At 40.0% G+C, this 26,928-nt stretch overlaps 1 protein-coding gene across 8 annotated transcripts in view; it reads right to left on the reverse strand.

The window, feature by feature from the left end:
• The window catches only part of PLPPR5 (phospholipid phosphatase related 5), a 294,136-nt gene that overhangs the window by 63,593 nt on the left and 203,615 nt on the right, over nt 1-26,928 (reverse strand). For all 8 annotated transcript variants that reach the window (XR_012995355.1, XM_076337824.1, XM_076337818.1 and 5 more), the window contains 4 exons: nt 16,459-16,591; nt 13,969-14,219; nt 4,610-4,786; nt 2,819-2,938 (listed from right to left, as the gene is read on the reverse strand). Coding sequence is in view for 7 of the 8 variants with exons in the window: in XM_076337824.1 (XP_076193939.1) it covers nt 2,819-2,938; nt 4,610-4,786; nt 13,969-14,219; nt 16,459-16,591 (681 nt within the window). In the remaining variant the exon portion in view is untranslated. The remainder of the gene's footprint in view (nt 1-2,818; nt 2,939-4,609; nt 4,787-13,968; nt 14,220-16,458; nt 16,592-26,928) is intronic.

The following is a 26,928-nucleotide window of genomic DNA, read 5'->3' on the forward strand; positions in this document are numbered from 1 at the left end:
GGAATAGCAAGTAGCAGATCTGGAAACACAAAAATAAGGTGCTTCCAGGTCGGTGTGATGCACCATGTGCTTATTCATTTACGGGTGAATTCATAACAAAATTGCAGTAAGTGAGGTCCCATCTGGTAGGCATTTCTAATGAAGTCATTCTTTAAGACAGCATCTTTGAATTGCTCGCTCCCAGATACCCATATAGTTATTATTTTCAAATATCAATAACAGAGTTGCACTGCTTCGTGCTAGCACTGCCTTAGCCCATGATAACTTCAGTCAGTCAGGATTTGTGCTACTCTTAGTAGCTAATTTCTGACAGTAAGCTGTCTTTAATACTGGCACAGGAGCTTGCAGACTGAGAATAAGGAAAAACAGATGTAAAATAAGCCAAATGTAAATGTATGTGCATTCAGAATATGGAACTGGAACAGCCCTAACTGAAATGTAGTGAAAAGTGCCTTTGCCTATTTTAGCCATGTGCAAGTTAAGTAGCACACAAATTATTTAGCATCCCTCTCTCTCCAGAGGAGAACAAAGGATGTAAAATAAGAAGGGACTTAAAAAGCAAAGACTAAGTTAATAATTCTTGTAGTGATGGTAGTTAATTGAGACAGCTCAATTTAGACCTTAGTTCCATGTAAGCACTATTCTTAGTGCCTTTTATTTAACAGCATCTGGCTTCTATCTAAAACTTTAGACTAAGCATTAAAAAAAAGAAAAAATCCACAAAAACTCAACACCTAAAGCACTCACGTGTAAGTAACTTTTTCATCAATTATTTGCTAATTCAAATTTAAACTTTCTGAGAGTGGAAACAGAAGAAAGCATTTCCCAACAAATAGCAAAGTCTCCACGTTATCATCCTCCCATCTCATCCTCTCTATCTGGAAAGGAGAAAGGCTTTGCAGCACAAAGATGAACCCATACACTGGGTTCTCACCAAGTGTAACACCCTGTGGACAGACCCTAATTTAATTAGCTAGAGAGAAGTTCCATGACAGCAAACAGCTACCCTCTACTGCCATAGGAATACGGGTTCAGAAGGAAGGAAGCTCGTTCATATAACAGAGTCCTGGGCAGTTGACAAATGGTAGAGGTCATCCTCAAGCAGAGCAAATATTACTCCTGCCACCACCCTTCCCACTGTCCCATAGCTTTCCCCACAACATCTCAACCTTGCCTAGGCCAAGTCTCAGGAAAAGAACATTGTTCGTCATGAGCGAGAAGGTGTCAAATCAGGTAGAAACACTAAGTTAACATGAGGTCTTTATCCCCAGAGAAAAAAAAAAAATAAAAATTTCAACAGCCAGAGAATGTACATTTATTACCTATGATGGCTTTTGAGCTGCAGAAATGGCTTCTATTGCAGGAAAGCTTAGCACGTAAATAAGATGCTCTTATTAATGTGGTATGTCCTAGGCCAAGTGACATCTTATTTTGTTTTGACGTTTTACAGAAAGTTTACTGAATGGATTATTTTGAAGATACACGTTTATCATCTAAATGCTTGTTCAAGCAAATGAGACTCTGACCTCCTTATGACAAGATATCAGCAGAAGCAGCTTAGACACATTTGGTTCAAAAAGGCATGTTAGATCATTCTGAAGAAATCTTCTTTCCCTTCAAGGAAAGAAATAACAAACCCAGGGGTAGCAGCAATTCTTACTAAACGACAACTTCCACCACTTCCAAGTGACTAAGACAGACTGGAAAGTGGTTAAAAACATTTCTTCTTTTGTTTAATATGAAAAAATATCAGGAGTAATTTGGATTTAAAAGAATGCCATAGAAACATACTTTGTTGCCCTACCCAGTGTAGAATTGTTTACTATCTTCAAACATGGGCAGAACACATGAGATTTTAATAAATAACAACAGATACAGTCATTAGAAAAAGTAGAATTGCTTTCAAACTTTCCATTAGTAGTTCAAACTTTCCCCCGGTAAAAACGCCTACAATGTTTTCTTTATTTGGTTATGCTATCTATTTCAGCGCTTGTTTGCTCATAAAATTGTTCAGACATAATCTTACCTAACACTTACATAGTACAACATCATCTTCAAAAAAACCAGATTTTTATTACAGGAAACTAAACGAAGTTTTAAACACATCGCGATACTTACTCATGCAAAAACTCTTGGCGTACCCAGGAGACTATCACTAGCATGTCCCAGTCCAAAATCCCACTTGCTTTGACAAGAGATCATGGCTTTTGTGCAGTTACTGTATGACCCATGTTACTCTCTATTATTATCACGTTCATTAAGTTGTTTGCCCTGCTAGCGCAGATGTCCAATCCCCAGCGTTTCCAAGCGGGTGCCCTGTCCTGGGGCTAGCATGTGCCTGATGATGAGCCCCACAGCTGATCCAGAAGGGACTGCATCCCATGTTCTACACTAGCCTGAGGACATACCCCGAAGAAATAGAAGAAATGCCACTCGTACCTGAATTGCATAACCCCTTGGGCTCAGGGGTTAGATTTTCTTTGTAAACACTTCAAGCTCTGTGGACTCTCAGCCAAAGCGTTAATCAAACTTACTTGAGGAACACAAGGAAAGAGGGCCTCTGATCTACTCAGCCTGACTCCATGGACTTAGCAGTGGCTACAGCAGTAAACTGGAGTGATACGTAGCAATTGTTCTTGGAGGTGACATGAAGAGTCAAGGAGTGTCTCTGAATTAATTCTTCCCTTCTTTCTCCGTCACTGCCATGTCCCTTTACTTTATATCTGACTACCTTGGCACCCTTGTCAATATAGTTTGGGATCATCCTTCCAGGAAAGCTATATTTTATTTAATTGTTTTTTAAAAAGTCAGACATTACCTTTTCTAAAGGGCTTTCTACTCGGGGTATGCTGATCATGGGCATCTGGGCCAGATTATCCATATGAGAATGTTCATGTTCTGGCTGACGTCCTCTGAAGTTATTTACCACACAAACAACCTAGAAGGGATTAGAAGATAAACAGAATAGCTAAGGTACAACTCATTTTTTTGAGCTTTGATCCTAACATCCATAATTAGGCAGAACTGACACCAGTTTTGGTCACAGCTTACAGTAGAAACACAGAAATGTGAAGTTCATGTTTTACAGAAAATCCTTAATTAATATTTCAAGACAAAAGACTTTCAACCAATTTATTGTTACATTCATCATCTGAGAACCAGAAAACCCTCTTATCTAAAAGCAAATCCATTACCAAAGCTAAATAATAGAATACCAGTTATTAGCAACGTCATGAATAGACGTCCAGAGCACGTGCAGCAGAATATGGCAATAACCTTACAATCCTATGAAGGGCCAGTACCATCTAAGTTTTGACCAGCAAAGACTTTCTCAAATGGAGAGCGAGAAAGGGAGAATAAGAAGGCAAGGACCATCCCCAAGTTTGAACTAAACTCTAAACCTGCTCAGGGCAGCAGTGACTCTCACACAGGAATTTAGGAATGTGATATACACCAGTTTGTTAGTGTTTCTACTAATTCGGACACTCAGCCGAGCAGCAATGTTTGCCCACCGTATTTTCTCCAAAACACAACTAAATTTGATGCCATGCTACTCAAAGGAGTTTATGCAATATACATCACAAAATACAAGAAAAAACGTTGGGACAGATTTCTTTTCTGTTCTGTTGTCTTTTATGACTTTAGGGGCACAAACAGAATAGAAAAACTTCTTAAAAATGAATAACCAAATATAACTCCCGGACACCTTGTGTGGAAGGGAACGTTTGGAAGTGCGAGCGGGTATGTTTTAAAGGAGACCTAAAGCCGCCCTCACATTTCTCAGAGGAGTGAAAACACCCACCTCAGCCATCCCTGTGCGAGTTCTCAGCCAAGCCAAGTCTTCAGATCCAAGATCTTGAGATCAAGACCTTGAGATCCAAGAATCAAGCTCAAAAGTGTTTTCATGGGGAAAAAATTCAAAGGTGTATTTAGTACTTCTACAAGCTGCCAGGCAGACAAACTTGCAGGCAGTAAAGAGCAGTGACTATTCTATGCCATAGTCTCGCACTGAAGTTATCAGTGAAGGTGATTAATAGATTAGCGGCACCTTTCTGACACAGACTCTAGTCATTGTGAACTGTGACTAACAGTCTGGTTTTGGAACACAGTTCCAGAAAAGGAAAAGGCTAAACAAGGATTTTTTTGATACAGAATAACATCAAATTTCAATGTAAACCTGAATTAGCATGAAAGAAACTCAATAGGGCTACTTCAAAGCCAGAAAAGAAATGCTACTTATTCTCTGGTCAGTGTTAGGTATCACTATACTGAATTTAATACTTTATACATGAAATCGTAACTAGATGTTATGCTGAAGGATATACACTTGCTTAAAGTGGCGCTTGATGCAAAAATTATTGGTTGAAATGCTACAATCTGGTTTATAAGAAAGTCAAAAGACATCATTTGATCAGTCCTTTCTTGACTTCACATTTCTGAGTGTATGTAAATATAACTAAGGAAACTGATAATTAACTAAAAACAAAAATCAGAAACACCTCTTTTGTCATTTAGTTGTCTGAAAAGTCAAGGCTACCAATATTTTTTTAAGAGATACAAAGTTATACAGTGATTTTTTCAAACAGAAGTGACACAGATATACACTTACCAAAAATACTGCTATAGATATTCCGATTATAAATCCTGCTATTACATCTGACCAGTGATTTCGATACTCTGCTACTCTGTTGATTCCGGTAAGGAAAGCCAAGCACATTAAGCCCAAACACAGAACAGGTTTTGCAAGCCTTGTTCCTCTGGCTTTTACTGTGTTGGTGATATACATCTGAAAATTAGAAAGGAAGACAGTGTAAGACTGATGGATATCTCCCACTAATTGGTGAATAAAATCTCTACATTTTGTTTGAATAGACTATGTGTATTTGGCTTTTTTTTGGTAAAGAAACAAGAAAGTAGAGCGCTAAATAAAGTCATCACACCCTTTTCCTAGGGATACAGAAAATGAATTGGACCATATAGCAAAATTACATTTTATGTGAACCTGAAAAGCCCCCAAAAGAACAAATTAGACAATCCTATCCTATTACTCCCAATCTATGTATTTATTTATGCAGAGAGGTAAGGAGACTGATTTTTCACTGCACAGCGTTGACAATAATAGAAAAAGATCTTTACCCTGAAAGGGGCTACATCAAGGCCTTGTTTTTATTAGCAAATGCCTTTCTTCCGCATACACAACTTCTTCATGCGATTAAGTAGAGATTTGTCAAAAAGCAGTGAAAATTGAACTAAATGCCAGCATCTGCTTTTATAAATAATGTGTAATAGTTTCAACCAGTGCTGAACCAATACACCCCTGTGCTTCGCAGATGGTGACCGAGGATGTTTAGTACCAATCCCCCGCAGCACACAATCCAATCTAAATGCAGAAACTTTGATTTCTCCGAGTTTGATGCATGAATCTGCCCTGCTTGCAGTCTAACTCTCCCTGTGCAATACCACTGAATTAAAAGCACTGCTTGATGACAGAGCAGCTCTTCTGCCCTAAGGGTGCATTAGTGACTATTAGGTTTAAGCCAGCACTTTCCAAGCTCTCATGGGCCAGTGGAAGAAATGAATACCAAATCTTTGAATTTCCATTCTCTTGAATCTTGGCATTAAGGCTGCTTGAAAGTTCCTCCCTGAAAAATTATACTTCAACTAACAAGATTTTTGAGAAAAAAGTATTTACTTTCTGCAGAAGATGTTTCTGCAATTAAACCACTGAAATCCCTAAAGCCTTCACATTTAGGCGGAGTTGAAGTTTTAGATTGAAGAATGCAAGTATTTTCTACGGAGTTTCACTAGAGACTCCAAGTGTGTAATACCACCACTTTGAACTGCAAAGGGAAACAGATGACTCTGCGTTGAAGAACCAGTATCTTTTTGGCCAACAAATGGGCAGTCCTTTGGGTTTTTTGTACTGTCTGAAACTTCAACTGAATTCACTGGGTAATCAGTTATGAAGTGCTGCAATGATCCACTCAAGAAGTAGGTTAGGAAGCATAGTTACAGTTACGATAGGTTAAGTGAAGGAAGTAGTGGTCAGAGCTTGTCTGAAAAGAGCAACATCTGACAGTAATTTTGTTCGAAACACTAGAGAAAGATCCATGGCTTAGAGGATGAATCAAAGCTTAAGCTTAAAATCACAGCAGAGGTACCTCTTCAGTGTACCTTACGTGATGAACAGCAAACTACTAGCAAGCCTTCAACTAACGCAAACAGAGCAAAGGTTTGAAAAAAAGAGTTTTGGGGTGTATCTCCAAACCACGTTTCTCCTCTCTTCTTCCTAGACCATTTCAGAAATAGCGTTTCTCCCTTTGCTGACTATCCTTTTATCTTAGCTCCTTATATTTTTTGCAGGCTCTCTTCAGTGAGATACTCTTACTGTGTGGAATGCTGATAAGACAACTGCAACTTTAATTTCCAGCTTTTTAGCCCCACTGGTTGTCTTCAAGCTACAGACAGAGCAGTGCACGCTGAGTTACTCAGCAACCCTCTATCTTAGTGAGTCTCATTGTACTCCTGGATACTGCCACCGTTACCCGCAATCACACTACATGTTAGAACAGCTGGTGCTAGGGAAAATATCCTAAAATTTTGAATACGCAGCAAGGTCACCAAATTTCAAATACAGCTTGGGTGTAGTTGGCACAGGGAAGTCGGCAGGAAGCTATCCTGCGTTTAATTCTGTATTGTGGCATATTAAAGCAAAATGACTACTGAGAAGGATATCTGCGCAGCTTGTTTAAGGCAGGTCTCGGTGCTATATTTCAGTTATCTATAACACCTGGTCATCGCCCAAGAAGATGATCTCAATTTTTATGAAGTCAAAACACATTATAATACAAATACTTGATTCTGCAGTACTTCAGTCAAACTTCAACATTTTTAATACAAAGCTAAACTGAAGTGCTCTGCAGAAAATTCTCAGAATCTTTTTACAATCAAGCACGTCCTTCAAATCCCTACTCAGACAAAGCACTGAGTGAGCAGAAACAACTGCAGACTCACGCTGTGCCTCACGTGAGTAATAAAGACCTCCATTTGCCGAGTCCCTTCCTATATGTGCAGTCAAGATTGTCACGCATAGTCCATTATTCAAAATAACCTGAGGGTTCTGCCAGTATAGGTGCCATTTCTATCTTTTCTTTAAAGAACAGACACCACTGATGTTGAGAATAGTATTATATTAAAATATTATTAAAGAATCAATAGAAACAGGGTAAACTTCTCCTGAAACAGTGTAGCGAAGAGTCTGTATATTTGCAAAACTCTACGTAGCAAATGTAGACTCTTCCAAGGCAGGACTTGTAGATATCCATTTTTAAACTTGATCTCTTACAGCTCTAGTATAATATTTTAACACAGTCAACTCAGTCAAAGATCTGATTTGCACTAAGAATAAAATATAATTAACCAGTTGTTTTCTTCCTGATTCTGGAAGGAAAGCTATAAACGAGCACAGTCAGTAATTGACAAGGAATAAACATCTCAAAAAGATGACAGGATTTTTCTTCTCTTACTTTTCATAAATATTAAATGCAGTATCAACACAGGAAAATAGCTCAGTGATTTAAAACATTAGTGAGAATGAATGACAATATACATTTTTACATGGCTAAAGATGTTTACTGAACAAGTCTATCTCAGTTCCTTTTAAAAACAGAAATTGGGAGAGGAGGAATCTAATTAAAGAAATCTTTTAAATTAGTCAACAGCAAGACCAACAGCAGAGATTTTGTATGTAAGGTCAAGGATTGATACAGTAGTTCGAATTAATCTTGTGGGCTGCACACTCTCCTGCAACATCAGATCGGCGGTGAATCTTCTCTTGAAGAACTTCTGCTATTGCTTTTCCTTTTTCCTGAAATAAGATTTTAGTATGAAAAGATATAAAGGTGATACCAGCAAGTAGACACTGGCAGAGTCATATAAAGAGGTGGACGGTATCCGATTGTTCTATATACCAATATTTACTAGATTTTCAGGAAAACACAAACATTTGACCTTCAGTCTTCAGGATGCTGGAAGTGAAGTCTTCAGGGAACCTCATAAATCAAAAGAAAAACTTTAATTGAAGTGGTTTCAAAAAATCTGTATTTGAAAGAGTCAGAATCATCACCATCACCACCAAAAGACAAAGCTACCTGTGAGTTTCTGTCATGACAGAAAGTTCACTTAGGGACATGGTTTAGTGGGCATGGTGGTGTTGGGTTGACAGTTGGACTCGATGATCTTAGATGTCTTTTCCAACCTTAACGATTCTATGATTCTATGACTGTCTCAGGTCATGATATAAGGAATAATCATAGTGTTGGCACCTAGCTTGTACTGGGAAAGCTTTCAAAAGTGTCATGTTGCAAGTCTGACTCATGTGAAAGATGTCCTAAATCTAGTGCAAACAAAATCATTCCAAAACATCTAAGAGAAGAACAGGAATTGTATGTCAAGTGCAGGACAAAGTGGCCTCCTGGGCTACGCTGCAAGTCTTCCTAGTCGTCTTCTTTCAGCTATCTTTAGGCTCACCCACACAAACATCTATGCACACAAACACACACATAACAGGTCCCAGAGTCCCATTTTAGTTAGAGTGGAGCTAGTCATCAGGCTGCTGCACCAGCCAGGAGGGAGGTTAATTTTCCTAGCTGATTTCATCAGCCTGGGGCCCAGGGATGTGGGTAGGAAGATCCCCTCTGTGCTCGCTGTTTCAGTCCTCCCTGAAGCAGATGGTCTGGGGGACGGACAAAGAGACAGACCAGTCCATTAGTGGGCAGAGAATGACGACTCACGAAGCAGCAAGCAGAAAGAGGAAGGAATCGCTGTACAGGCACCTATCCCAGGCAGCACTCCAAATATAAATTATCTCATGTTTTGTTTTGCTTTTATAATGTGCTATCGTTAAAGAAAGAATCTTGAACTATTTAAGTAATATAAGTAATGTTATAGATGTTCCACCCGAGGAATGAGCAACTTTCAATATTCATCATACCTACAGAAAAAAAAAAAAAAGAAAAAAGAAAAGAGATACTCAGGGATCAAAAAGCTGAAAAAGTAGCGGGCTATAGTGGACGGTAGTCTGTGAAAGGTTCAATGTTTAGTTCAAATCCTGTTTGACAATCTAAAAGCTCTTCAGCTTCCTTGATTAATAATTATTGGGTCAAATTATTTCTAGAGCAAACCAGAGTCGTATTCTCAAATCATCTGGGCCCTTCTGCAACTGCCCACTGAAGATTTTTTTAGTGCTTTTGAAGCCTCCTCCAGCTTTTTCCATAGGTTTTGCAGTAATTATTGATGACCCTAGACAAAAACTGGCTTTAAAAGTCAGGGGTCTGGGTTGCCAAAAGGAAGAGAAAGCTCTAGAAATGCTGGACCTTACTATTAAGTGTCCCACTAGGAGCTCCCCACAGTTGTAACTCTAAACAATTGGAGAAGGGAAGAGGTATCCTTCAATGTACCAGGACTGTAAGATACACCCAAATATTAATTAAAGTTGATTCAGTCTACAGAGGTCATTATCTTGAGCAATTGCATTGTAATGAAGAACGGACCGACAAGAAATATCTAGAGGTCTTTAGATAAATCCCTGGATCAAATTGTAATGTTATTTTACTATCCAGCCTGAAAGTAACTAACACACCCAACATATGAAGCTCATGATATATGCTGTACAATCAGTATGAAGGGATACTTTTACTTGCTGCACCAGACACTGAAAAGAAATTCCCCTTTCCTAACACTGCCTCTGAAAAGCAGCCAAAAGAATCCTTTAATTCTTCAATTTCCTAACAAAAAATGGACAAAGCTAACTCAATAAGGTGGCTCTGCTACTCCTTTTCCTCCTGAACACTCCCTAAAGCCTATCGAACAGAGGCCTGTCATGCCTCTGCCAGCTGCTCACTGAGCAGGAGCCAAACAGGCACTTCAAGACGAAGGAGAGGTGTGACGAGGCCTACGCCTAAAGTCTGGATCAAGGAGTGACACCGAGCAGAATGCCACCATGTTGCCAGCACTGTGACCCAGACCGCCTTGCTGTCTTTTCTCAGGGACTCATAAACACAGTAAACAGCGAAGACGATTCAGCAGAATTGCCAGGAGCAAGAAACTTGCAGAAAAGATCATCACAGGCCCAACAAAAGCTCTGCAGAGAGGAAAAAATTGTCAGCTTTACCTGCTAGCCCTGCCTGAGGTCGTAGTTGAGGCCAAGGGTTCACAGCACAAAGCAACAAAAGCAGCCTACAGACCTAAGGGCTATGTCAATTATCAAGACGTTAAACCTGCTCCTCTATCATTACAAATCCAAAGCAAGTCTGAAATGTATGCGGTAACACCAAGTTCAAACACTACCCTACAGACAGGTTGGCTGCCAGCTGCTCTTGTCCAATGCAATGAGAATAAAACAACGAAAAAGCAAAATTTTTATAGAATGAATTAAAATTTGTCTTAAAGTACAACTAGCAATGACCAATCCCCTAGGTCTGCAGCACCAAAGGACAACTGTTAGTCACAAGCCTCATATTTAAATCCATGGGAATAGACTGACTAAATCTTCCTATATCCCTTCGAAATCTTACCAAAAAAAAAAGACTCATGACTTCTCGTTTCTGTGTCTCAACTGTGGAAAAAACCCAAGTATGTACATACTTGGCTGCTTCAAAATACACCTCTAATCGTCCAGGCTGCGTCAGCTTATGCATATCAAAATGTGGCTTATACAATTATATTCTATTTAATAAACTTGCAGTGTTTGCCTTAATACCTATGTTAGCAGATGTTGTTCCAGCTGCGAAAGGGTAAATTGCGATGCTGATAAGAAGCGAAAGCAGATGCAGTCAACTTAGTAACCCAACTCAAGCGAAAAACAAACAAACAAAAGGTCTAAGACCAGTTGAGCAGACACCTAAGGAGAAATCCAGGTAGCAGCCAGCTTGGTTAGAGATTTTGGAACAGATTTACAGGACTTCCAGGTAGCAGCCAGCTTGGTTAGAGATTTTGGAACAGATTTACAGGACTTCATTTTGAAGACTCTGGTACACTGGGAAAAATAAACCTAAAAGTCTGAAGAAGACAGGTAGTGCATCCTCAAAAGTGTCTGTGTTTGGAGCAGGGTAGAGAAAACGCCTAACCATAGTGCTGCCGTTCAACATTTCCACTGCTAAGTATTTCTTGATAGGTAGTGAGAGGAAGCAATGGAGGCAAACATTACAGAGAGGTCTAAATATTAGCAATGCAATTGTTTGAAAAAGACTGTACTTTCAGCAGGAGGGGAATTCAGAGTTACCATAGCAGCCACCCACTCTCGAAAAGAGGGGAGGGGGGAAAAAGAAAGACTCAAGAACATAGATGAAAAAAGAAGCTATTGTTAACAAGACAATATGCACAGATGCTAGGTGATAAGGACGTGGCTGCGCTTAAATGGAACGAGATAGGGGAATTATTAGGTAAAGCATAGGCTTTGTTTTTAAATGGGTTGATGGGTGAAATCACACAAGCCTGACATTGTTTACTTCACCCCCTCAGAGAGCAAGGACTCTGGATCAGCTTGCTGCCTGTTTATGTCTTTAAGCTGGTTTCATTTTGTGCACAGCTGGCTGAAATGTCCAGGGAGGATTCTGTAACAATCCCTCCCTCTCTCCCAAATATTTCTGTTAACCAAAAAGAAAGCACATTTTGTATCAGAGATTATATGCTCATGAAATACTAGCTGAGTAATATATGGAGGTCTTTATGTCCATGCTCTCAATAACTGTTGTGCCACGGCTCATATAAAGACTAGGCTACTGTTTAAATCTTCTACTCCAGTGAATAATGATGAGAAAGTTGTTATTCAGGGCCAACTATCCTGATAAACATCATGACAGTCTAAGGACATGACCCCAAATATTGGAACATTGCATTTCTTTCCCTGGTGTGTAATAAACAGTATTTTTAGCTGCAACCATGCAACAGGATTTTTTTTTTTTTTTAAAAAAAAAGAGGACTGCCAATATTGCATCAAGGACCTAAATTTGCAGGCGACAACTCAGCTGATACATCATAGCAATTCACTTTATTAGGCAGCCTAAAGAATTCAGAAATCCCGAGAGCAGTTGATAGTGCTTTAGTTAAATGATGACAGTGTCATGCATCATGCCGTGATGCAGTAATGACATAGGATATATTCATTTCTGCAGTTACTGAAAGATTATAAAGTCATGAAACAGATCACAGCAGTTTTAATTTTTGACGTTGCTAACTGTATATTGACCGCAGACAACAAGGTTTGCATACAGTACTCTTGCTCATGTCAAAAGCCATTGATACTAGGTATTAGACCTTACTAATGTCTACTTTTTGTTTTTAAAATGTATTAATACTATTTTCCTTCGTGCTTTGCAGTGGCTGAACCGTTGGTTTCCTTTAGTTACTGTGACTCATGGCAACAGTGGAAATCCAACTTTACAGATGGATGAGAAAAATAGGAGCAATTAAAATGAAGAACGCTGAATATTTTCTAAAATAGCTTGCGCCAAATTTAGAGGTATGTTTCAGTGAAGCAAAGCCTTAGATATGTCCCCAAATAAAGACAATACTATTAGGAGTCTTACACTTGCCTCAAGTTAGAATAGAATTTTATTGCTCATCTCTTATTTGTGGATAACACTTGCCTGTACGAACTGATGATCCACATCTCTTGAACAGACATTGCTCACAAGAACTTTTGGTAAATGTTACTGTCAGTGCTGCAGATTTTAAGCAACTGGTTCTAAAACCATATTCAGAAGCATGGAGTTGGCACACTATCTGTGGACGGGGTTGGGATCTTCGCCATGTTGGCGAGTATCAGTTTCCAGATTAATCAGGAATTAAAAGTCAGGTCATTAAATATATGCTCCAAAGCAATACACACTCACCCATGTGTATATATACGCGCGTATATATGCACACATACATTCACACACAAATGTATAGGCAGGCCACTGTTCAAATACTGAGGGGATTTAAGGGATGACTCCTGCAATGACCACGGAGGTACACACACACTTGCCTGGTTTCCCACTGACACTATGAGGGCAGCCCTGGGCCCATCCAAAGGGCTACAAAGGACTGTGATTACCAGCGCAGGTCAGGTAAGAGACTCCCATAGGCATGTGCTGGGGACAACTTTACTAAGAACAAGATGTGCTGCTGCTTAAGGCTAGAACGATGTGCACTCCAAACTAAGCCAGGGAGTCACCCGAGTGAGATTCATTAGTCACTCTGCCTCTCACCTGCCTCCCCACGCTTCTCAATAGCCTCTAGAACAGCTCTGATGCCAGGCAGTAAACAGTCTGTATCCCAGCCCTGCTCATCACTCCCTGCGTCAGAGAGGAGGGAAGAAGGGCTGGATTGTCTTGTAGCCCACTTCATTGCAGAATAAGAGCCAAACTGACTTTGCATGAGCACTGAGGTACCTATAAATACCAATTCAGGTACCTAGAGACATGCACAGATCTCAGGGAAACCTGCAGAGGTCGGACACTTACATATGCCCACTCTTCTACTTCACTCCACCAAAGAATACGGCCGTATGCAATTCTACTAATCTGTACTGGGTTAAAACACGGAAAGGAACCACTACCAGTCACAGGCAATCCCTACCCTTATTCTTTACCACCCAACAAAGCCTTCTCCCACATTCTCTGGAAATGGGGAAAAAGTGAAACCAAGAACATGGTTATCCTAAATCTGTAACCCTTTTTGAACAACTTGCCCTCTCTCAGCATTGCCTTAGCTTTCAAGGCTCAGAGAACCACTACATCGGTAATTGTCAGAAGTAAGTCCAATGAATCAAATTCTCAAAGGCCTCACAGTAACTCATAGAAGGTTTACATATATAAAATCAGCCAATAGTTGTCTTATCTTCTCCCCATTCCTCCCTCCTCCCCTCACGCTGTGAGCCATTTGCCCTCAAAAATACAGTGACATTAAATAGTACAATATACTTACAGCCAGATACATAGCTGCATATACGCTTAGTGCTGCTTCTTTGGATGGGAATGTCTTTCTGGCTTTCACGATAAGGTCTGGATTTCCAGTACAGGCATGTACGCTACTGATGAATTGTGTATACTGTTTACATCCAAGTGCTGTATAGTTGGGTTTACAAAGTGCAAGAAAATGTGGTGCAAGATTCCCTGTTACTACTTGTCCAGCATTTACAAAGATGTCCGTAGCAAACAGTCCAAATGCGTAAATTCCTAAAGAGGGAAACAAAGAGTTAAATTTCCTGACAGTTTCACTCCAGGGCAACATATTATAGTATTTATCATAATAATAGACCAGCTCCTTCCATTTAAGAACATGAAAAACACCCTCACGTGTACTGTACCCCAAATATCCTGGCTCACATTGGAGATGGTACTTTCCTACACAACCACAGCAGCGACACTGCAACGTACCCGCACACCTGATCTCTCTCCATTCTTCGGAGGAGCATGCTTACCTCTTGTGCAAGTAGCCTGCTTTCCTAGGCCCCCTAGCCATGAATCTCCACTGTTCGGGGTAGCTAGCTCTACTGGTACCTAACTTTTGCCCGTGTTCACTAAACAGAAGCGACAGAGGCGAATTCTTCACCCTCTAAATCTGCTTGAGAATCAAGAAGTTGGGCCCTGATGGAGGAGTAACTTGAAAAGTCGTAACATATACTGGACAAACATTTTCTTTTCCCTTGCAGCTGTGAAGAAGCTGAAGTACTGAATAATTCAATATTGCCATGCACGAGTTGTCTTCATCTGCCTGCTACTGGGTACATCTCTATGCATGGCATATTAATCACAATATCAACACAGTGAGCTGAAGATCTATATATTTGAGGAGCTACCGATGCTAAAGAGAGGTTTTTTTATCAGATATCAGCAAGGCATTAAGCACATGTACTCGTTCATTAGAATGGAAATGCATGTATCCATTGCATTACTTAAAAGAAAACACATTTCTGCTATTCTGAGGTCCCTTTCTACCCTTTTGGAAGCAGAAAATGAGCTCGGGAAGGAAATCCCGTATTTCCACAGGCAAATCACCTTACCTTTCCCATACTTCAATTCACTGTGAATATAGCGTGAGTTCTGGCAGTTCCCAACTTCATGGGGCACCATGAGGACTTTAATGGATGTACACCACAGCAGACACGATCCCACAAAAACATGTGCATTTCTAAAGGTCAGGTTTTCTCCTCAGCAAAGCTAGAGGACCGAGGATGATTTCTGGGATCCTGGCTGGTCAGCAATGTCACACTAACGTTAATTCACCCTGAGCTGCTAGACACTGGTGAGCAGCGGATCGTGCCTAGCTGAGTCGCTGCACAGAAGGGCCCTTTCAGCAAGCCCCAAGGGTGTGCGCTGCCCCAACATAGGTGGCCACATCACTTTCTATGAGCATAATGGGTAGTGATGCCTCCTCTGGTAGAACAGTGCGGAGGCCATTGTTCATCCCTTCCCTCCCTCCCAATTTTTTTTTTTTTCCTTCCGTGAGCAAGGAGGGCCCACGAAGTAGGAAGGAAACGCGGGCACTGATTACACACAGAGCGACTGGAGCGGGAGGAGCTCCTCGTCATCACTCCCCACCTCCTCTGGACCTATGCGAGACGGTGTCATTCTTAATGACTTTTAGCACTCCAGTGTGACAGCGAGCAATCGCGCTCTCAGAAGGCAGGTACGGCCGTTACACAAACACTGCAAATACAGACACAGCTGCACATCCCCTCCCTCCCCCTGCGACTGGGGCACGCAGGAGGATTAGCCGCCCCAAGGCTTCATTCCTCCAGCTGTTTCTCTTAGATACAACCGTGAGTGCGAAGCAAACAACAGAATTGAGCCCTGCTATGGCATCCCTGCACGTATTGAAAAGCAGCATCTGGGAACATTCCAGGGACATTTTGAGTGGTGGTACTTCTCCCTCCAAACACATTTACAATGAACTAAGCAGAAAGGATGACATCTCATATTTACTGAAGTCAATGAGGGTGTTACAGCTGACTTCAGTGGAGCATGGATTTTCTACAGTTTTCTACCAGAGACTATAATACAATCTCCAGGCTAAGAAAGTACCTAAACCAGGCTTGGCTTCAAACACACATTTATACCCCGGTGTCTTCAACTTTGGCTGCTATGTGTGTGCGTAACCAAAAGAAAACTATCAACTATAGATATGGCACAAGGACCTCCTTTCTCCACTTCACCCTACTCCAGGCCTGCTGGTTGTTTCTCCCCCTTGTGATCCCAATTTTTTCTATTTTTACTGCCATTTCTGCAACTGTTCTTTTATCCAAACTTCCAAGAAGCCTCATTCACTACCCAAAAGGAGAGAACTCACTGCACCCCCGTTAAGGCTACACATGAAATGTTGTATGGTTATCCGAATATTTTCCCCAGGTCAAAATTAAGACATAATTGATCATTCTCACCATTCAGAAAATGAAAGCATTAATTTTGCTCATACCAAGGAATCTGATGGTCCTGCGCACCAGTGGATTTATATAACAACAGTCTCCAGTTAATATTGTTTTTTCTTGGTTTTCAAAATCCTTTGTAGCTAACTGTAGACAAAACACTGCAGTTTCTCCAACGATAATCTTAGGAAGGAGAAAAAAGGGGAGAGAAATGGTACATCAGATTACAGCAGGTAAAATATACTAATATTACAGAGATGGCTATCCCATCTTAAGGAAACAAGATCAAACCAGCACAAAAGACAACATACGTGAACGAAGTTCTGTACGTTAATTTTCTTATGAGGGAAATATGCCTTATGGCTTGCTTTTCTTTATTTGCATTAAAAGAGAATAAACTTCTATAACCAGGACTTGGAATCGACATAACATAACCTAGTTTTCAGGATGAGGGGAAAGAAAGAAATCTATTAGTTCAAGAACAACAGATCACATAATGCACAAGATGTGGACCAAAGTAAAGGCCTAATCCTGGAGGATGCCGAACATTTCAGTTCCCGCGTGGCTTTCACTGACACTCAGCACTTCACAGGGTTGAGCTCTAAATTTTCGACCTTGTTTTGGGAGAAAAAAAAAAAAAAGAAAAAGAAAAAAAAATGCCAAAACACAACAGAGCTCCTGTTCACAGCAGAGGATTGGTTTGCCAGGAGGTACTTAACAGGGTTTGATTCATATTTTGCCAGCTAAGTTTATCAAGGCTGGCTTTGGCTTTGCTCCTCATGCTTGAACAAAGTGTCACCCACTGACAGTTTAACATTAAGCATGACCTGTTTCACATTCATTACAGCAAAATGAATAAAGTTCTCATGTCTATAGGTCATTCACATTACGGTTGGGGGGGGGGGGCGGGGAATCACAAATAAGAAAAATATAGATTTTGAATGTAAAATATCCCCTCTAAGATGCGTATTTACCTGTACAGCAAAACATGACCTTTAATTTACTCATTGCAATTATGGCATTGAGACTTAATAGCCAAAGCCAAGCCTTAAGCTTGTATCTACCTAAACCTATGATACTGAAGCTTTACGGCAGGTAGCACGGGTATGATCAAAAAGAATAGAGCAGAAGGGTCAAATACTGACCACTGTATTCCAACTTTGATTCACTGTAGGACTTAAAGGCAAGGCTCTTCCAACTCTTCTATATGAAATGCAGTAAAGCTTATTGATAGCTACATCACACTTTGATAAACAGGAATGAAGACCAGTAAACTGAAGTCTTAATACTACATAAATACAAGAAATAATGCCGTCAAATCTGATTCATTGCCTAGGTTTTTCTAAACCTTTGACCTAACAGGAAATTATAAACCTTTTCGTATATCACAATAGGTCTGAACAGTTCTACACACAGCACTGGTTACAAAAAAAACCTATGGGCGATGGCTCATAAGCACAGTTTGTTGTCAACAGGAAGAATGCAATTAATGACCTTACTTAGTTATCTGTAGATGTACACAGATGACTTTGGGCTAAGTTGTGACACACAGAGGAGGAAAGTGCTTCTTATAAATAATGTGGCACAATAACAAAAATAACTGTGGTGGCAAGCATGTAAAAATCAAAATTTAGTTTGTCACAGAAACGGTCATTGTCTATTACTTTAGACTGGCTTCAGATCCTAGTGGAGTTTTTAGATGAAACAGAAAATATATATATATATATACACACCCACACACCCCTGAACTAACAAGTATCCTCTCTCTACTTTGATGCAAGCAAATTTTTAGCATACTGAAGTACAATTCCTTCATCTATAATTAACAAATGATTGGTACACATATGAAATGTAACTCAACCTTGAATTCAAGGTCATCAAAGTTATGACAATGATAAGGAGAATTCAGCCCAATGACCCCTACAGCTCTCATGAAAAAAACCAAACAAGCGAAAAAACCAGTGATTAATATGATTCATAAAGCTGAGAACTGAAACACTAAGACTTTTACTGTGAGTCACAGTAACTCCCTTCTTTCCCCTGGAATAATGAAACATCAAGGACTAGGCAACCTGAACACAGTCAGATTCTGCATTTAACTGATTTTTTTTTTTTTTTTTGCCAAACTCAATAAATTTCAGTAAAATTATTGCAGATTTCCAAACTCCAGGAAAAAGCAGAATCCAGCAGAAGGGAAGCATCTGTGATATACAGTGCTCAACCTTTTGCAAGAACACAAAGAGAAAGTGTGCCAGCAAGCTCAACTCTCCAGCTCTGAGCAGAGTCTCTGAATCCACTGATCTAGGAATACAGGTTCTTTTTGGTTGGTAGGGAAGCTGGGGTTAGCAAATGGGAGAACTGCTCATTCAGTTATAGGAAAGGAGATCCCCGCTTCCAGCAACCTGTCTTCATCAGCTGCATCTAGGCCCTCGCTGCCGGCAACAATTTCTCCTTGTTACATTTCCAGTCTTTGATGGTGACCTGGATGAAGAAAACCCTTTGCTCCAAGAATAGCAGTGTTCAAGTTCTTAGCTGAACAAAAATACTCTTAGAGGGGGTACGTAGGTGCAAGGGTCAGAACGATGCAGAACTCAGCTGAAGACAAAACTTTTGCTACACTAGGCCTAGTGCTCTACCCTCAGAAGTAATCAGAGTGGGATACGCCATTGAGCACAACAGGCATTCATCTCCACGCTTCTGTGGCTTTGATAGAATCCTTCTGGAATTTGGCAATAAATACAGGTTCTGTATTTTTCGGTACTGGCAGCGCAGCTAAAGCTGTTCTCCTTCCTCCATCCTTCAGCACAAGCACTGCTCATCTCAATAATCAGCCTATTCATGTTTCGGAAATGGAAGGAAAATCTTTTTCAATCTCCGTAAATCCCAGGAGAGATTCTGTTTCCCAGTGCAATTCCTTCCCCTTCTTCCCTCCGGCACCACTGGCAATAATCAGGTCTACAGGGTAGAGGAAAGGGAGGGCAATCTCCCTCTTGCCCTTTACCGTAATTTGCATGCCTGCTATATTCCAGGAAGGAACAATTTCTGTATTCCCTCTGGCACAGGGACCGCCGCTACCCCTTCCACTGCATATGCGAGTTGCAACCGGTCAGCAAATGACATTTAATATAACAGAATTACTTGTGTACTTCTTGGCTAAGTCTTGGTGCAAAAAATTTTTGGAATATTCCAAAGTTGACAGTGAAGGATTGCAATGGAGAATTTGAAAGCTCTGACAACATAAACTTTTGGACAGAGCTACAAGTTCAGGTATATAATATATAATTCAGAAATACAATTTGCAATGAAAAAAGTGAGGATATTAGAAGTATCTTTTACCTTATTCTAACAGGGTCATACTACTTTAGATCACTGTACAGATTTCCTGAAGAATGATATATATGACAATTCTTAGCTCACAGATATTTTAACAGGTGTTAAAAGCAGAGGCCATCCTTCCCTAAGGCTGAGAAAACCTTTTGACATATAATTACAGCATGTAAAGTATAAGGAAAAGAACAATTTTCACCTGAAGACTAACAATACAAAGTGCAGGCTTTCCAGTATTCTAAAGAACACACATATAAATAATATTCACAGTCCTTAGATAAAAAAAGCAGCGTACATAACTGTTACAAGAAGGAGGAAGGCAAGAATGATCGCCCTATGGGCATCGGCCTAAGCTCTGACAGGCAGTGATCAGGTCCTTGTTCTACTACAGCTTCCTTCTGTAACCGCAGGGAAGGCCCTTAGTCCTGCTTCACAACATAAAGTGTAATAGGAACAATATAAAAATCACCCTACATGAAAATATTTAATATTAATACATACTTCATAACTAGCATTTAGATAATCCTTTCTTTTTACGGAAGCGTGGAAAAGAAATATTAACCCAGCAAAATCTGAATTACAGGAAAAGTTCTCGTAACCATCTCCATGGCAATCGTATCCTGTCTGCAACGTGACAACCCATTCGACAACCAGGAACAGAGGTTGGGAGGGGAGATCAAAAATCAATATTTCTTCTTGTTTCACCTCTTAGCTCCCGATTAATTTATTAGCTGATTGATTTTCATGGTGTTTTTGTAATAGTAATATATTTATTGCCAACCACCCAATACCTCTCCCTTTCCTTCTTTTCTGTACAGGATACCAAAAGCGTTTAGCACACATTCCCTACACTGACTCCCTTCCTCGCAAATAAGTTCAGGTTTTTTCTGTATTAGTCATTTTTCTGAATCCAGGCAAGCTGTTCCTAGTTTTAGCACTGCATGTCAATTTAGAAATCTGATTTGTCCTTCCCAAAAATCATCCATCCAGTATATTCTTAACTTGGTTCTAAATTCTGAGCTCTTTTTCAACTTGAAATGTCAAACCTGACTCATTCCAAATATTAGAGCTAGAGCAGCTCTGACCTTGCTGATTTTCCAGTAAACTGACTCCATAAACAAACTTCCCCTAGTGTCACATATGGTTTACAACAGCCAGCACCTATATAAATAAATGACCTTAAATCTGCACTTCTGAAATACTAATGAGGTTAATTTTATGGACTACCTTCTCATATATGACTTAACTTCCTATAAAAACCCAGGATCCAAGTAAGAACTAAACATTCATTTGGATGACAAGATATCTGAGGGTATATCAATGCATTTAAACAAGACATCCTGAAATTTAACGTTGATAATCTCTATTTGGGATTAGGAAAGAAATTTCTGTGTACGCATTCATAGATCCTTCCAGCTAACACCTACTTTAGGGTATACAAATGTTCACGAAATACTTCATATCGGCCAGGGAACGTGGTAGAATACACGATTCCCTCTCTGCCAGTTCTCAGGGTTATGCTGTAGCTACAGCAACCGCTCGGATAGATGAGTAACACTGAAAAGCAGTTATTGCATTAAAAAGACCACTAAATATTCATCCATGTTCTGAACTTCTCAAATTAAGAAGAACAGTTGACAATACCGTGCACTGTAATTTCTCTTCTGACTTCTTTTCAGTCATTGTATTTCTCTCATTTAGGCATGACTTGAACCCTAACCAAGGCTTCTGTGAGACCATCGTCAAGAAATATCACGGCAAGGGATTGTCCCTTTGGGGAACGAGCATCTCGGGCAGTCCACAGCTCTGCTTTTCTCTCTAGAGTGAGCTTCCTCATACTTCTTTATCAGGCAGGAAGGGAAGCTGGGAACTGGAGCTAAAAATCTTGGGGATTATCTCTGTATCTCTAGGCACATTGTTATCGTTTAAGTTGCGTGGCCTTCCCATTCATTTCAGTTCTGAGTTCCCACTTAAAATGTGTGGGGTAGATTTCTTTTAAAAATATGGCTTTGTTGTTCCTGTTCTTTATCTTTTCTTCTTAACTTTTAGCAAGACCATGGGCTATTTCTGGCCTATTTCCCCTTTAAAAATGCCCTAAACATACCACAGAGCATAGCGGTCTCTAGAGTTTGGAAAATCTAGCAGCATAAACCTCGGTCTTTAGTGATGCTGTAGATAAGCTCCACTCTCCGCTGTGTGAGTTGACAGCCCTGGCAGGAAAAGCAGCAACAGTATTTCCAGCAGTAGCAATTTCAAGTTCATTATGCAGAGCTTTCCCTTGAGGCTATTTTCTTTGTTTTTCTTGTTCTCATTGCTTCTTGCTTGCTTAAACTGACAGCAAATGCCCTGGTTGATTTTCACAGAAGTACATTTTCTGTAGTAAAAAATGACCAGTAGTTTTGAGGAAAATGAAAAAATAAATCCTACATAGATCTGTCTGCTATTCATTAAATACAAAATATCCCCCCTTGCATTCAGCATGGAGATATAGGACCATACTGCATAGCAGCTTCTGAAGGTCTGGAGAAAAGATGTGAAAAGAAAATTGCTTTTCTAGAGAAAGATGTGGAAAAAAATACTCAGCTTGCTTTCCCCAGTAAATTTTGTTTTAAAAATAGGTACTCTCCAGTTTTTGAGAAAAATATCAAAGTTTTAACAGAGTTCTTGGTATATATTTGGTCATGGCCATTTACAAAAGAAAAATAGCAGTATAAGATTATATATCTAATAGTCAAATATTATCTGCTTTACTTAGTTCTCTGTAGCGCAGAGTATGGCTATATGCTACTAAATACTAACGTTACTTCTGATAGGGACAAATATTCTTTACTGCTCTTGCAATACATTGTGTACATAGTACATAACAATGGTACAGGTTGCTCCCTTCACGAAGGCTTTACTGCTGTCTGAAAGCAAGAGGAACATAATAACCAAGCATTTATAAGCAGGGAGCTTCAAGTGAACCCCATGAGACATGGACAACTTCATCATTCACTGAATTATCTTCATTCACGACTTTAACATGTGACAGAAAAAAAATGAAATATTTTTAAGTACAGTGTCTCTAAAAGCTTCCTCCCCCCCCCCTTTTTCTTTTTTTTTTTCCCTCCTAACTGAGCAATTGATCGTGTACGCAAATGGCATCTCCTCTAGAGCATGCTGGCGTTATCCAACAGGCAAAGCCGCTGCACAGCAGCACACTGTCACCAGGGCTGGAATCACACAACGGCGGAGCAAAGCTCGGTTACGTAAAAGATCATTTTGAGAAACAGTTACCAGGACCCCGCTATTCTGAGCGTAACTAAGAGAAGGGCCTTGTGCCATCACCACTGAGGGCCAGAGGGCGAGTCTTGGCGCCTGACGGCAGGTCCTGCATTTGATGCTCCGTGGCAGAAGCACAGGGGCGAGCAAGCAGCCCCACGGGGTGCGCCGGCCCTGCCGGGCTCCGCCTTGACGGGAACATTCGCTCCGCGTTCAGCCCGCTTTACCCACTGCGCTTGGCGTTGCATCCCCCACTCACGTCTGCTAAACCTTTTACGTTGCTGTGAGATGAAGAGCATCCAGCTGCTCTGCACTGCAGTTCTCCAGGGGGTCAGAAATGGCCAGGACACCAGGAAAACAAGCTCAGCAATGCTAACGTGGCAGTCTGGGGGCCAAACAAGTGTCTGGCACCTGGCTCCAGAACTATCTAACTGCTGGCAGAGTTTCACAATACTGAGACAAGTATTCTTGGTGAACACATTCCAAGAGGTAGTAGATAACAGACTTCCGTGAGAACCCTTGCTCCTGCACCCAGCTTTTCTAATTTTAAAAAAATAACACCCAAAAGCTAGGGGGGGAAAAAAAAAAAAATTAATCTAGAGAAAATTCTCAACATCTAAAAAAACGAGTAATGTTGACCTGAAAATGGTGAGGGGAAGAGAAAAGAATTCAAAACTGCCTTCTAAAAGCATCAATTCAAATTTCAAAAGGTAAAGTTACTTCAGGCTGAAATATTCCAAACAAGGTTCTTATAATAGGGAATTCATACAGATTTTAAGTTGTTCTCATTTTCTTTTTATAAAAACGAGGATGCCATTATCCAAAGTTTCCAAGCTCCACACTTCACTCTACAGACACACCTCATTAGGAAGATGGGTTGTAATACGACCAGAGATCAACTAATTTTAGTCTCCTGATCTCTGAATGATACTTGAAAAAGGTTGTTGTTACATCTAATTATTTCATTAGGGATTTTGAAAAAGAACTTTACATATTTTTTTTTTTTTTCAGGTGCTTAGCTTCAACCTTTAAAATACCATAGTATTTGCAAAGGGAAAACAAAATGTTCAAAGCCCTACCATTTATCTTCCCTCTTCGAAGATGAATTCCATACAGCGTGTTCAGCCCTGCACTCAGCTCTATCAAGGAAGTCTTCCACTGGGCTTCAAGTGATACACGTGAAAAAGGCTGTGGTTCCTTATGGCCTGGCCTTGGTAAACCCCTTTATTTCTTGCCTGTCCAAGGAAACAGTACTTTGTTCTGTCTGTTGAGGGAGATTGGTTTCTTAACCCTTCTGTGCATGTGGAAAACATTATTCCTTGATGAGCACAATACCAATGCTTATGGTACCCATGCCAACAATCATTTCCAACAGCGATGTTACTTTATGCTTTAAACCTTAGGTGATCTACACAACTGCACTTTTCTACCCAGGATGAACATTCAATTGCAAAATTCAACATAAACGGTCTTTCATCCCTGTTTGAATAAAAACTGATCACATAAAAGGCATCTCTTAAAGATTCTGGTCACAAAGCAGTGGTTTTACAGTCAGTATATGACTGGAGCCAACTGTTCTCAGAGGCTCAGAGGAAGGAGAATATCTGAATTTCCTGCTTTTCACACTGTCTTACTTCTATCTCACTTCTACTCAAGGCCAGCCACATTTTGCAGATAGATTATTCCTGAGATCAGTCCAAGGACAGCCACTTTCACTGAAATGCCAGCGTCATCAAACAACTGAAACTGAAGGACCAAACACTATGACAGTATAAGCACCCTGCGTTTTAATATAACTATGAGAAAAACAGGCTGCACATATGATTAATACCTCTAAGATTCCACAAAAATTGTTTTCTGGATTTTTGTGGCAAAATATGTGTGTCTGCAAAACATACACACGTAATTGCTTTTTACTTATGTTTGTTACTGTCAATTAGTATTTGATTCATAATGATAAATTTAAGTAGACAGCTCAATAAAACAATTCTACACTTTTTTTATTAAAAATTACCTTCACAATAAAATAGCTTTCTTTGAAAGCACATAACTAGCTCCAGTCCTATTATAGTGGCCCCTGTATAAGCATCTCTGCCTTTACAATTATCTTAGGCTACAGCATAATTGCCAACCCACCACATACATTAAGGTCATTATCTTTTTCCAGTTGAAATCAAAGGTAACATCCCCACTAAATTCAACAGGGGCTGGATTAGTCGTGAAAACCTGTGGCACTCTAGATTAAGAGCAATACTTCAGTCAAAGTGGGGAAATAGATCTGAGCTATGAATGCCATCCCAAGAAGATACTAAAAAAAAAAAACTAGGAAGCCAAGCCAATTTTACAGGGGAGTAGTACTAAATATTTGGGAAAGAGGTTTAACAGGTCAGATAAATCAGAAAGAAAAGTCCAAAACTGTAATGCCCACTCCTGAGCATACTACCTTAAAGTCATTATTCTTATATATAATACTTTATAGTGTTCACATTGTAAGCATTACTGCAAAGGATCCAGGTATCATTAAAAATTAGTTAAAAACACTTTAAAAGCTATTGCATGGGAAGCATCTGATCTAGAACTATGACTTTATTCTGAGCTGCCTCACATCGGGGTTACTTGTGCGTAATATGTACATTCAGCATACAACCAGCAGTAAAACTATTGAGTAACAAACCCTGACAGTATTAATCCACATTTCCAGTGCCTGTGAAAGCCAGGAAACAAATGACCAAATAAAAGCTTTCAAAGAAAAGTAGAGACTGCAACTTGTATTGACACTTCAGCGATACAGTCAAAGCGAATGAAACCGTGGCTCTACCAAAGTTAACTTCCGAAGCTTCACGAACTTCAGGCAGACCCACGATGTTATTCCTGGAACGGTCACTAGAGATGCTGGTCAGTGCGAAAGGATCAGAAAGAAAAAGAGATCAGAAGTCCCTCCTCCAGACACGCCCCAGGCAACTAGTAAGCCCAGATACAGAACAACGGGTGACCATTCACCTGCATCTCTTTCCTCAGACTTGAAAGCTGTAATTTCACAGTGTGCAATTATTTCTCCTTAAGAATGTTATTATAATAAATTAATATACTGAAGTGATTTTTATTAGAAACAGAATCTTAATGAAGGCGTAGAATTGGGAGCAGAGAACTGTTTATGAGCATCAGAAGTTTTAATAATTACTTACCTCTTCTCTTAACAATGCAATGGTAGTGAATTAGCCAGCAAGCTTTTTCACAGAACATTGCACAGCGGTAGCACATCCCATTTGTCTTTATTTGATACATATACATGTAGAAAGACCGTTTCAATAACGATGCTGTATATCCCGTGGATCAAATATGGGGCATTTACTTTATGGTTTTCTGCAAATATGATTTGCACCGCTCTTGTCACTCTTTCAACTCTGCTACACAATGCCTATTTTACTGCTCCTGCCCCAAATCCAGATGGCTGCAGATGTGCAGCTGGCAACACTATGTTGTCTGACCCTGTTTAGGAGTTTACACAATGCAGTGCTTGAATTAAGAGGAAGTCCCAAGTGCCCTCATTAGCACAGCAGCCAATGAGCTGAAACAGGAGCAGCAAGAGTGGGAAATTTTAGCAAAAAATTCCTAGTACAGGAAATGCCTACAAGACAGAGGGGAGATTGTATACTTTGCTGTGAAGACAGCAGAGCATAAAAACAGCTCTTTTAGGCATGCAATGGTATTCTGAAAACTAATTGCAAAGTCTATAGGCCAAAGTAAGCCCAGCTACTCTTCTTCGATATGTGACTGTATCTCCTTCCACTCATTAAATAGGGCATAAGGGTTTCCCTTAACAAGGACCACCTCCTTTGCATAGAACTGTAAAATAATAGTAAACATGTTGCTGGCTTTATCAAATATCTTCAAAAAAGCTCAAGTGGTGAGAGAAGTATTTTAAGGATGAA

This window comes from Aptenodytes patagonicus, chromosome 5 (assembly GCF_965638725.1).
Source record: "Aptenodytes patagonicus chromosome 5, bAptPat1.pri.cur, whole genome shotgun sequence".
In the NCBI taxonomy this organism is placed as follows: domain Eukaryota; kingdom Metazoa; phylum Chordata; class Aves; order Sphenisciformes; family Spheniscidae; genus Aptenodytes; species Aptenodytes patagonicus.